This window comes from Mustela putorius, unplaced genomic scaffold (genome assembly GCF_011764305.1).
Source record: "Mustela putorius furo isolate JIRA1106 unplaced genomic scaffold, ASM1176430v1.1 tig00003896_pilon_pilon_pilon, whole genome shotgun sequence".
In the NCBI taxonomy this organism is placed as follows: domain Eukaryota; kingdom Metazoa; phylum Chordata; class Mammalia; order Carnivora; family Mustelidae; genus Mustela; species Mustela putorius.
Genome location: NW_025422045.1, coordinates 13,824,541 through 13,835,168, shown reverse-complemented (window position 1 = coordinate 13,835,168; position 10,628 = coordinate 13,824,541). Strand labels below are relative to the sequence as shown.

The 10,628-nt window shown below is 41.2% G+C and overlaps 2 protein-coding genes across 2 annotated transcripts; both read right to left on the bottom strand.

Moving 5' to 3' along the window:
• Positions 1-4,663: 4,663 nt before the first annotated feature.
• On the bottom strand, positions 4,664-5,263 carry RNASE11 (ribonuclease A family member 11 (inactive)). Its single transcript, XM_004781450.1, has one exon. The coding sequence runs from the start codon at positions 5,261-5,263 to the stop codon at positions 4,664-4,666; it is 600 nt and encodes a 199-aa protein (XP_004781507.1).
• Positions 5,264-9,795: 4,532 nt separating this feature from the next.
• On the bottom strand, positions 9,796-10,233 carry RNASE12 (ribonuclease A family member 12 (inactive)). Its single transcript, XM_004781449.1, has one exon. It carries the CDS (start codon positions 10,231-10,233, stop codon positions 9,796-9,798), a length of 438 nt encoding a protein of 145 aa, XP_004781506.1.
• Positions 10,234-10,628: the final 395 nt, after the last annotated feature.

The window sequence follows — 10,628 nt, the reverse complement described above, 5'->3', positions numbered from 1 at the left end:
CCAGAATTGACTGAGTTGAGTCTCTTACCTAGAGGATGTATGAGAGGAGGAGGGAGTATCATCAGTTAAGTAATCAAATGTGCAGAGAACCTGAAAACTAGAATGGGTCTTAGTTCAAGTTGTTCTTCAGACAGAGAGCAAGTGTACTAATGTGTTCTCCCAGGAGGAGTGCACAAGAATGTCCCCTTTCCTGTACCTATACCACCTATGTTATTATTTTAAATCTTATTCCTGCTAATTGGGCAGGTAAAAAATATCACATTGTTTTTATTTATATTGCCATTAGTAGAAAGAGGGGAAATCTCCAAATGTTTAATGACTACTTATTTCTCCTTTTGTTAATTGTTAATTTTCTGTCTGTGTTCCTGGCTTATTTTTCTGTAGGCGTATTTATCTTTATCTTATTAAACAGACAGCTCTCTTTATATATGAAAGACATCACCCCTTTGTCAGCCATATATATATTGCAAATGCTTTTCTTCAGTTGTGTTTAACACAGTGCACCAATCTAATCATAATAAAAATAGAAATGATAATTCTCAAACCATTCCTATGAGGTGGGTTTTTTACTCAGGAGCATTTCACCATTATCTTTCTGTATAGTTACGGGCAAGTTTGCTTTCTCCTAGGATTAAAAAAGCGTGGCCTATGGAATCAGACCATCCTTCTTTGTTCTGGGCGGGGGGCCACTTACTGTGTGTGTGAGACTTTGTACATTATCTAAAGTCTTCGTGCTTCAGTTTCTTTTTCACTGAAGTGGGATGATAGTAACCTATCTTGTGGAGGTTTCCTGAGAATACAAAAGCACCTGACCCTTTAGAAGCACTCAATTGTTATTAATTACTATTATTACCTATGAATCATCCCTGGGGTAATTTTCATATGTGATCTTGAAAAATTTTAACATATTAATAAACAGGAAGGTGTAGGGCTTTAAAACAGCCATCTTCTCCACAATCTGCCAGTTCTCTGTTTGCTGGAGTGAAAAGAATGTGTTTCATGTGTGTGATCCTTCTTCTAACATGTGGGCAACTCTTGCATTTTGGGAAACAGGAGTCGCCATTAAAGTGCAGATGTGTTTGCTCCCAGGTGTATCCCATGGCCAGGGAGCTTCAGGACAGCAAAATACTGTCTTGGTAGTTCTGGGACACTGTATATGAAGTAGATGATCTTTTGAGTTAAATTGACTTGTTTTGCCCTGGTGCTGTCCTCAAAAGCTCTGAATGCCTAAGCAACCTTAAGCAACCTTTTTTTTTTTCCTCTCATTGGGACTAGAATTAGAATGTTTTGTACCTGGAAACATAGTTCATCTAATCTGTTGGTGTCCAAACTTCGAACCACATCAGCAAACCTAACACTTGTAAAAATCCCACATGTTCTAGTCCTATCTCTGAGCTTTTGAACCCAAATCTCCTGGACTGGGGCCCAGGGATTTAATAAAAACAGCTATTTAATAATAGCTCCAAAAGCTAGTAAATTTTTAGGGTAGGGCTTGGCTAACAGAACAAAATCTCAACATACAGTGCACTTAAAAATATACATATTTATTTTTCTCTCATATAGTAGTCCCAAATTAAGCAGTCCAAATTGGCAAGATAACTCTGCCTCACACAGGTGTTCAGGCACACGCTTTCCTTCCCTTTTGCTGTTCAGCCCAAGCCTAGAATGCTATTATCATCTGAGTGATTGCAGTTGAGTCACACACATTTCATTCTGGGATCTAGCTGTTGGGAAGAGAAAAAAATCACAGAGGAGACCAGTCCAGTGTCACAAGACCGGGATGTCGAAGTGGCATGCATCATGGCAGCTCAGAGAGCCCAGGAAGAGAAGTCTCACTAGGAAGCTCCGTGTCTCACCGGACCCCTTCCACTTGAGAGCAAAGAGGATGGTTGGGGGTGGGCAACCTGAAATGATTCAGATGCATACCCAAGTCTAAGAACCCAGATCCAATCCTGCCTCTGCATTGTGTAGATAAGGAAACTGAATCCTAGTCATGTGGAATGACTCGGGGTTGGGGGAGCACGATGGGTCAGTAAAGCATATGAGGACTTACCTGTGATGTCAGGAAGGCTCTTCTTACTTCAGTACCATCCTGGGCCCTTGGAGCCAGGGACTTGTTTTGCATTAGAATTGTTCGTTAAAGAGAATTTAGTGCACTTTATGTCAGAAAAGCAGAGGGAATGGTTAGAAGCCAGAAGGGCACTTCTCTTATGCTAAGTAACCTCCTTAGTATCCCTTTCTCAAACCTCTCTATCACTACATCCCCAGGGTCCTCTCTCTATCTGACTCTCCCTTCCATGGGTCTTGTGATTAGATCTGTCTCCTTTATTCCCTCATTTCATCCTTTCTAATGTTTCTTTACCACTACAGGGAGATGACACGTATCCACTCTCAGGTAACTTTCTAGCGAGTGTAAGAGATATTTGTTGGGCCCTCCCTAGCCAGGTGGGCTTGTGTGATTGAGCAGAGTGAGGGGATAGAATAAGAAAGGACCCTCTGCTGCTGGGCTGGTGTATTAGGACCAGCCCAGCAGCAGAGCGAAGACAAGGATACAAGTTGTGTGGGCTGTGAAGACAACAGCCTTAAAGCAACAGAGCCAGGCAGTGCTGGGTTAGGCTAGGTGAGATGAGAATGGGGCATTAACAGCTTTGAAAGCCAGCCTGAGAAATTTAGGTATAAAGCTACAAGAAAAAAAAAGCCCTCTAGCCCTCTATGGTTTGGAAGGAGAGACGGGACATTATGAAGACTTAATGCTTTAAAATCTGAACTCCGTTGCCTATTGTCATCATGAATGATCTTAGGATACCCACTATGCCAAAGAGGTGACAGTCTTCAAGGGTAGGAAATGATAATACTCAGGAGCCTTGATTCCCAATGGCGCCCCCATATTTGATATCTTTCAGACTTCATAATATGATGATTAGCAAGATCCTGGGAGCTCCTGATTCCTTTGCAGAAGTGGAGAGGTTTGGTCTTAATTAAGACTCTTTAGAGGATGTTCCTGGTCTAGAAAGAGGTATCTTCTCTGGGTCTTTGCTCTTCTCTCCTGGTGAAGGAAGAAATCTGTACTAAATTCTGAATGAGGCTGTATTTACTTTTTTCTTACCCATTACCCAAAAACTCTGCCAGAGATTGAATTGTTGTTGTCTCTGGGGCTGACATGTTCATCACCTAGAGCTAGACTCTATAGTAAGACTCTACTGTAGGAAAGAAGTTATTCAGATTTGAACCAAGTTTGAAACAAAAGGAGACCCATTGGACTTCTCTGCTAACCATAGCACCTACATTCCATGTCTGGTTTAGGAGTGGTAACACCAGCCTTGCTACATAATCTTATTCCTGGAATGGAACCCAGTGACCACATCTACCTTCCAGGGCCCTGGGTTCTCCCCCTGCAGAGAAGAAAACTTTGAGCCCCAAGCATTTCCTTCTATCACCTTCTCCTCTGGCTGCCAAGAGAAAAGGGAGTGCCAACTACCCACCTATTTAGCCAAGCCCATAGTGACTGTTAACTTAAGCACCAACACACTGACAAGGAAAACCCAGCTAAAAGATACACAAATATCTGCCCTTAATGCCTCATCCTGGTTGATTGCCAGAGTTCTGCAGTTTTAATGCAATGAGGATTCTGCACAAAATTTGAACAACATTAGGAAAACTGACATCTAAAGAGTGATGTACAGTAAGAAAAGTGTTTCAATGATGTAACATTTATTTACAAGCCTTTATTTGAAATCAGGACATAAAAAAGAGTTGTCTTGGGGTGGAGGGAGGATGTAAGATGAGGGAGCCAGAACATGTAGGCACACCATTAATGAACGAGATCATTGCCCATACTTTATGTAGAGTGTTGAACCATAAAAACTTATAAATACATAATTGGTAATAAAAAAAAATCCAATATGGCATCATAAACAAGATTGAAGACTAAGCCTGCCCAGCACTTGGCTCAGATATCTCATTTGCCATCTTTCTACCTGCTCTATTCCTCCGGGGCTTGCCATCCCTCAGGAAATTATGGCTATGCTGAGTAAAAATGGCAGTACGATCTTTATTACTCCATCTCTAGCAACCTGGGGTATGGATAATGGAGGAACAGAGATTGCACAGGGCCAGACCTGTTGACTGAGGGCAAGAGCTAATCAAAAAAGCAGCTTTTTCCTCTGGCATCTTCTGGAGGATCGGGAGACACCTGGTGACATGGCCGGGTGCTCAAGTTTGTGTGTATCAATGTACACATTTATTTGAAAAGAAACAGTGATAATAATATCCCTGATGCTCATTCACTATTTCTCTGAATAGTCTCAGTGGCAGTACCATTAACTTTCAATTACCAATATTGGTTTGGGGCCTTTTCTCCTCAGTTTTGTCAAGCTGGGTGGACCCTACTTCTTGGCTTTATAGCTATGCTAGGATGGAATTCAGTTTAGTTCAGAGAAACTGTAAGAGATAAAAGAAAGAGAGTATCTGTACTCCAGGATCAGTTATAAATTTTAATCAAATTCTCCACAATTTGGGATTTTTTCACTTTCCAGTTAGTATAGATAACCAAGAGTTTACTACAGAGATGAAAGGGTAGATACAGATAATAGAAGTAAATAAACACAATGAAAATAAGTATGTCCTTCTTTAGATGGACTCTGGTCTCAAAGCTCCATAGGATTTACAACTTAGAGCCACTAACTAACCAGCTCATCAGAGAATGACCTGTCAGCACTGCCAAGATTTTCTTTAATGAGGTATCACTCTGGTATTGGCATCTGGGGAATTGTTTGCCCATGGTGAGTTGGCACATAGTGGTGTCCAGGTCTGGGTTCCTAGAGCAGCTTGTGCCAAGATTCTGTCCATACTTGCAGCTGGAGGCTTTGGGGGCTCCATGAATCACTTCCATGGAACCATGGATGAAGTTGTAGCTTAACCTGCATGACTCATTAGCTTCTGAAACTTTTCTCCAGGCCACCAAGTCATTGCAGTACTCTTTGTCATTACCTGGACTGTCTCCTTTGGCGAAGGTATAATGTAATCTTCCGAAGGTCAACAAAGAGGAAGACAAGATACCCCTGGACAAACTGAGGCTGGTATTTTTATAGAACAGAGTCAAGTTCATTAATACCTCAAGAGTCTGTTTTTCTTGGTCCCTGTTTGCCAAGTCATACTTCATCTCTCCCCTTGAAGATTCCTCTTTAATTATCTCCATTATGCTTTCTGAAGCTCCTGTGAGAACCAAACCTAGGCTGAGTAGCAGCAGAGAGAAGGTCTCCATCTCAGATCTAGGATAATCTCTTCTGTAATAGAAATTTTAAAAAAGTAAAAGATGAAAATAAGCAGAATATTAATGAGATCATTCTCTTTTCCTTATGGCAGTTAGTTCAGGGTTGACTCCGACATACAAGCTTGGGCTCCTTCAAAGGAAGGATGATGGCATGAAAAGGTAATCAGTTGTGGAATTTGCAGACCCAGCTTCAAATCTCTGCCTAACCACTCATAAACAATTTACTCTGCCTCTTTTAACCTCAGTTTCCCCCATGTGATAAAAGGAAAGGTGAGACTTATATAAGGGAATGTGTTTAAAGTGCCCCAAACCAAGTAGTTAGCTCTCTCCCTTTTTCCGGTGTCTATAATCTCACTGGAAGGGTTTGTAACCCATATTGTGGCTCAATAATCTCACCCAACACATTCCTTACTACTGCCAGGTCTCCTACAGCCTCACACGGTACCTGACGCATGCCAGCCATTTAAAAACATCGCTCATTTCTTTTCCCACCCAACCTCATCATGGAATTCCTCTTTACCAGTTCCTTTGGTAAGTGGGTCCTACAGAGAAAGAATCCAGCTTGCTACAGGACCATGAAGTGAAACTGTATTTGTTTCCTGAAAGTTTCTGCTATTGGTCTAGCTGAGGGAAGGAGGGGCAAGAAAGGGTAGCTAGAATGGCATGAGACAGAAGGAGGAGACAAGAATGCTCTGAGAACTTCATAAATAAGCCTTTGGCCACCAGAATCCCTGTGAAATGGGCAGCATCACTGTTCCTTCTTCTGTGGAAACTTCCCTGTTTATCGTTTAACCCAGTGATTTGTTTTTAGTTTTTTTGAAACCCTATAGCATAGATTATATCACACTTCATTTTATATGTTCTTATTTTTTTTAGAGGTTTTTTTTTTTTTTTAATTTGATGGAGATCACAAGTTGGCAGAGAGGCAGGCAGAGACAGAGGGAAGCAGGCTCCTCGCTGAGGAGAGAGCCCGATGCTGGATTCGATCCCAGGACCCTGGGATCATGACCTGAGCTGAAGGCAGAGGCTTTAACCCACTGAGCCACCCCAGCGCCCCACATTTTATATGTTCTTATGTTCTTTTAAATTTATTTACTTCATTTTATATGTTCTTTTTAAAATTTTCACGTTAGTTGATATATGTAATTCTTTTTTCCTTTTTAAGTATGAAAATTCCTTGAGCCTGGAACTTAGTTTCTGCATCTTTTTATTCTGTACAGAATCAAACACCAAACTGCAAAAATGCTTGTTTCTCAACATTTGTTAACAACATAACATGGCTTGACAAATGCAGAAAATCCTTTACTTAAGATCAGTTTTGGGAAATTCATAATGAAAATCTCAGAAAGAATGGTTATTCAGGGTGAGAATTCTTTCTCTTGCTCTAGAAAGCATTTCTTTCATTACCACGTCTAAGAGCCTCTATTTCCTTGTATCCCTGCATTATCACTCTTAACCTCCTAACCACTTCTCCTTGCCCCTCCAATTCCCTGGATATACTACTTTTCTAAAAAGAGCACTTGAAATTACTATTTCAAAAACCTTAAAATATTCACATTGCCTGCTGGAGGTATTCTAACCCCCTGAGGCCACCTAGTCAAGGCTCTTCTTGATCTAATCTCAACCTGCTTCTCAGGGCTCTCTCCCATTATTTTGGTACACAAAGCTGTCCTAGTCAAATCAGCGTGACCCACCCTTCTCTGAATACGCCCTATTCTGTCTCTCCATTTTTGGTCCTTTCTTGGAAGCCTACTCTTTTCTGCCTCTTGAAATCCTTCAAAGCCCAATTAAGTCATATTCTTTCTTTAACACATTTTTCACTAATTAAGTCTACCAAATCCGTTGTTCACTTCCCTGGTCTTCTTATCACTCATTTCTTTCTTTTATTATTATTGAAGTATAGTTGACAGGCAATATTGTTAGTTTCAGATGTGCAACATATTGATTCTATAATTCTATATAATCATTCACTTCTTATGCCACTCATTTGACATGAACACAAATGGACTTGTATTTTTTTATATTTAATTTTAAAATGTTCTGGGTGTGAAATTAGAGCAAAGACCCAGTACTAAGAATATATGAGCCTTAATAATTGGGGTTGATTAGATTATTGAGAGATGATCAGGAATTAATGGATGTATTCATGTGTGTGGCTTGAGCATAGACTTGCTGCAAGTTGAAGGGAGTAGAGAAGAAGCATTTAGATTTTTTTCCTAAATATCTTCTACTGTCAACATCAGTAGTGAGATGATAATAGAAAAACAGAAAGACAATGAGGAGAAAAATGAAAAGGAAGAACAGTGCAGAGATTCTGCACTGAACTATTTTTCTGAAACATTTTTTCAAGTGCATAGAATTCATAGCTACCTGGGTTTGATTTGGACTACTACGTGTCCATTAAAAACAAAAACAAAAACAAAAACATTCTTGAACTACAAATGTCTAAGACATTGCAATTCATTTGAATTGGGTCTTGATCCCTATTGAATGAAAATATTCTGAGAATAAATTCCACTGGAGAGTCTCATTTACTCACACCTTGGTGGGAATGCATTTATCTGCAAGTTATTGTTTCTACTTAGAAGGAGGGAGGTTGAGGGAGGAAGGAAAGAAAAAGAGACAATAAAAAAGAGACAATAAAGCCTAGTGAGAGGTCCAGGAAAAGGAATCAGAATTCAGAACATAGAAATAGAGACTTTAAAGACTCATTTCAGCTACTTCAAAATTTTGCCCAAGAAATGATGGGGCTATAGGTCATATGCTAGGGACCACTTGATCCTGTTCAGCTTCTTTGGTGACATCCAAACGTCCATGAAGACAGCAATGACAGTGGGACTTCCCTGGAGAAATGGGTCTTGAGCAAGCCTTGCCTACTTACAAGGATGCAAAGTGTCCTTTACTTGCAACTGTAAATGTCCTCTCTCTGTGAACTGAATCAATCAGTTAGAACTTGATGCTTGCAAAAGACAGAGTTAACAACTAGCATAGGTGTACCTCCTTTTCTGATCTGACCTTGAACTAAGTCCATATAAATAATGCAATAGTTGAAGTCTCTCGACTGAAAAGATAAGAACAGAAAGGGCCCTCTAAATCTTGTGCATTGCCTGTGTCCGCTCTAGGTCACTGTGTTTCTGACTCTCACAGGATGGAAATATCATAGCTCAGAATCAATGACCCCATAATCTGGCGCTTAGCTGCCAGTTACCCCTTGTTTCTCGCTACTCCTCTGTACTAACCCTCCCCTCCAACAAGGAGAGATGGAATTGTGGAGTAACAGGCCTGGAAACCTCAAAGACTAGCTAGTCCAAGCCCCTCACTTCCCAGGTGTGGGGACTCATGCTCAGAGAAGAACAGGACTTAATCAAATCCCCGGAATAAGGAGCCTCTCCTTCTTTTCATTCTCTCCCCTCGCCTTCTAATTCTAAAGATGCCCTGCCCACAGCTGGATGTGATAGAGCTAAACAACCAACTCAGCTGTAAGATCTAAAAAGGGAAACAAGTTAGGAGTCTGGATGCAAGTTCTCTGTTTCTTCCAGGGATGCAAGAGGAGGGGCACAGAGCTCTGAGAGTCTCAATCCCGTCCTAGAAATTCTGATTTGCTACTCTCCAGTCTTTAAGGGATATGGTTTCTGACCAGTCAGGCAATCCTTCCGATCGATCTCCCTTTCCCTTTCTTTCAAGGCACAGAGGCAGCTGCTGAATGGAAACAGGTGCAGTTTGAATTATATGTGCCATCTTTAGAGAAGTCCCTAACTGACTACTCCAAGTGCCTCAACACCTAGGATCAAGTGTGGGAGTACAACGTGATGAGAGGAGACACTCAACTCCAGGTACAAAACTTAAGGAGGCTACCAAAAAGCCCCGTAATCAAGATACATAACATTTTAATGCAATAGTTAAAAATCTTAATTTAATGCAAAATAACATGTGATCAAGAATCTGACCCTGTACTGGCACATTTCACTAACACCCTAACTCCAACCCCGTCAGACTGGATCTTGACTTAAAACTTAGATATTTTATTCACCAGAGATTTCTGCATGATTTCTTAAATGTGTGTATCTAGATTATTGGGATTTTGGGTGCCCCTTAAATTTTGAACCTAGCTAGTCCAAGCCCCTCACTTCCCAGGTGTGGGGACTCATGCTCAGAGAAGAACAGGACTTAATCAAATCCCCAGAATAATTCTCTCCCCTTGCCTTCTAATTCTAAAGATGCCTTGCTCTAATCTCAGTTCTGCCTCAGATTCACTTTTGGCTCTCAACAAATGACCCAAAGAAACGGGACAAGAAATTAAAACACATGCAGAGTTTATGATTTAATTCAGTAGAGTTTTTTTTTTTTATTATTATTAAAGCAGAATAAAAAGATTCCAGCTCAGCAATAAGGGAAGGATAAATGAATTACTAACAGCTACCCAGTTCACTCAAGGCATTACCCCAAGTCCACAGTTCAGGTGTGCCTTGAGGACAGCAAGTACCCCTGAGAGAGAAGAGAGGATCCCAGGTGCTGCTCTCAACTTACTCAACATACCTCTGGAGACTAACTGGCCCCATGTCATCACAAGTGACCATGATGAACCCCTTTATGGAGGATACACTGTACCTGCAGGCAGGATATCTAGTGCCTCCAATGAGCCCACACACAGTCATTTTGAACTTGGTCATGCTCTGGTAACATAAAATGGAAGAATGGTTCTGACAAATCCTCTTCTTGGAAGAGGTGCAGACCTTATTGATATTTCTAGGCCTCTCGTGGATGAAAACGTGCTCCTTCTTGCAGGTGTTGTCAGGTCCCCTGATGACTCTTTGCAAGACCATGTGGTTGCAGTACCGTATGGGAATGTCACTCTGAGGGTAGTCTACATGCAGCTGCTCCATGGTTGGCCCCTCTCCTTTCTCATTCAGCTCATTCTCCCAGAACAGAAGCAGCAGAAAAATGACCACCATTAGGATCATCAGAGGTAAGAGTCCCTTCACATCTTCTGCTCTAACTCCTATAGAGTAAGAAGAGATAGGACATAACCAAGGGTAATCAGATTCCTCAAGCCCCAGCCCATGATTTTCTCCCCCACACTTGAGATATTTTACTTCCTTCTCTCTGCTAATTGAAAACTCATGTGAGGAACACCTGGTTGGCTCTGTCAGTTAAGCATCTGCCTTCAGCTCAGGTCATAATCCCAGGGCCTGGGGATCAAGCCCTGCACTGCAGTGGGGTCCCTGCTCTGTGGGAAGCCTGCTTCTCCCTTTCCTGTTCCCCCTGCTTGTGCGCTCTCTCTCTCTGTCAAATAACTAGCCAAATAAACAAATAAAATCTTTAAAAATGATAAATAAATTCTCAAGTGACCCTGCAA

Bases quoted from the DNA above. Each gene is read 5' to 3' on its own strand.
- RNASE11 (XM_004781450.1), bottom strand. From the start codon at position 5,263: ATGGAGACCTTCTCTCTGCTGCTACTCAGCCTAGGTTTGGTTCTCACA.
- RNASE12 (XM_004781449.1), bottom strand. From the start codon at position 10,233: ATGATCCTAATGGTGGTCATTTTTCTGCTGCTTCTGTTCTGGGAGAAT.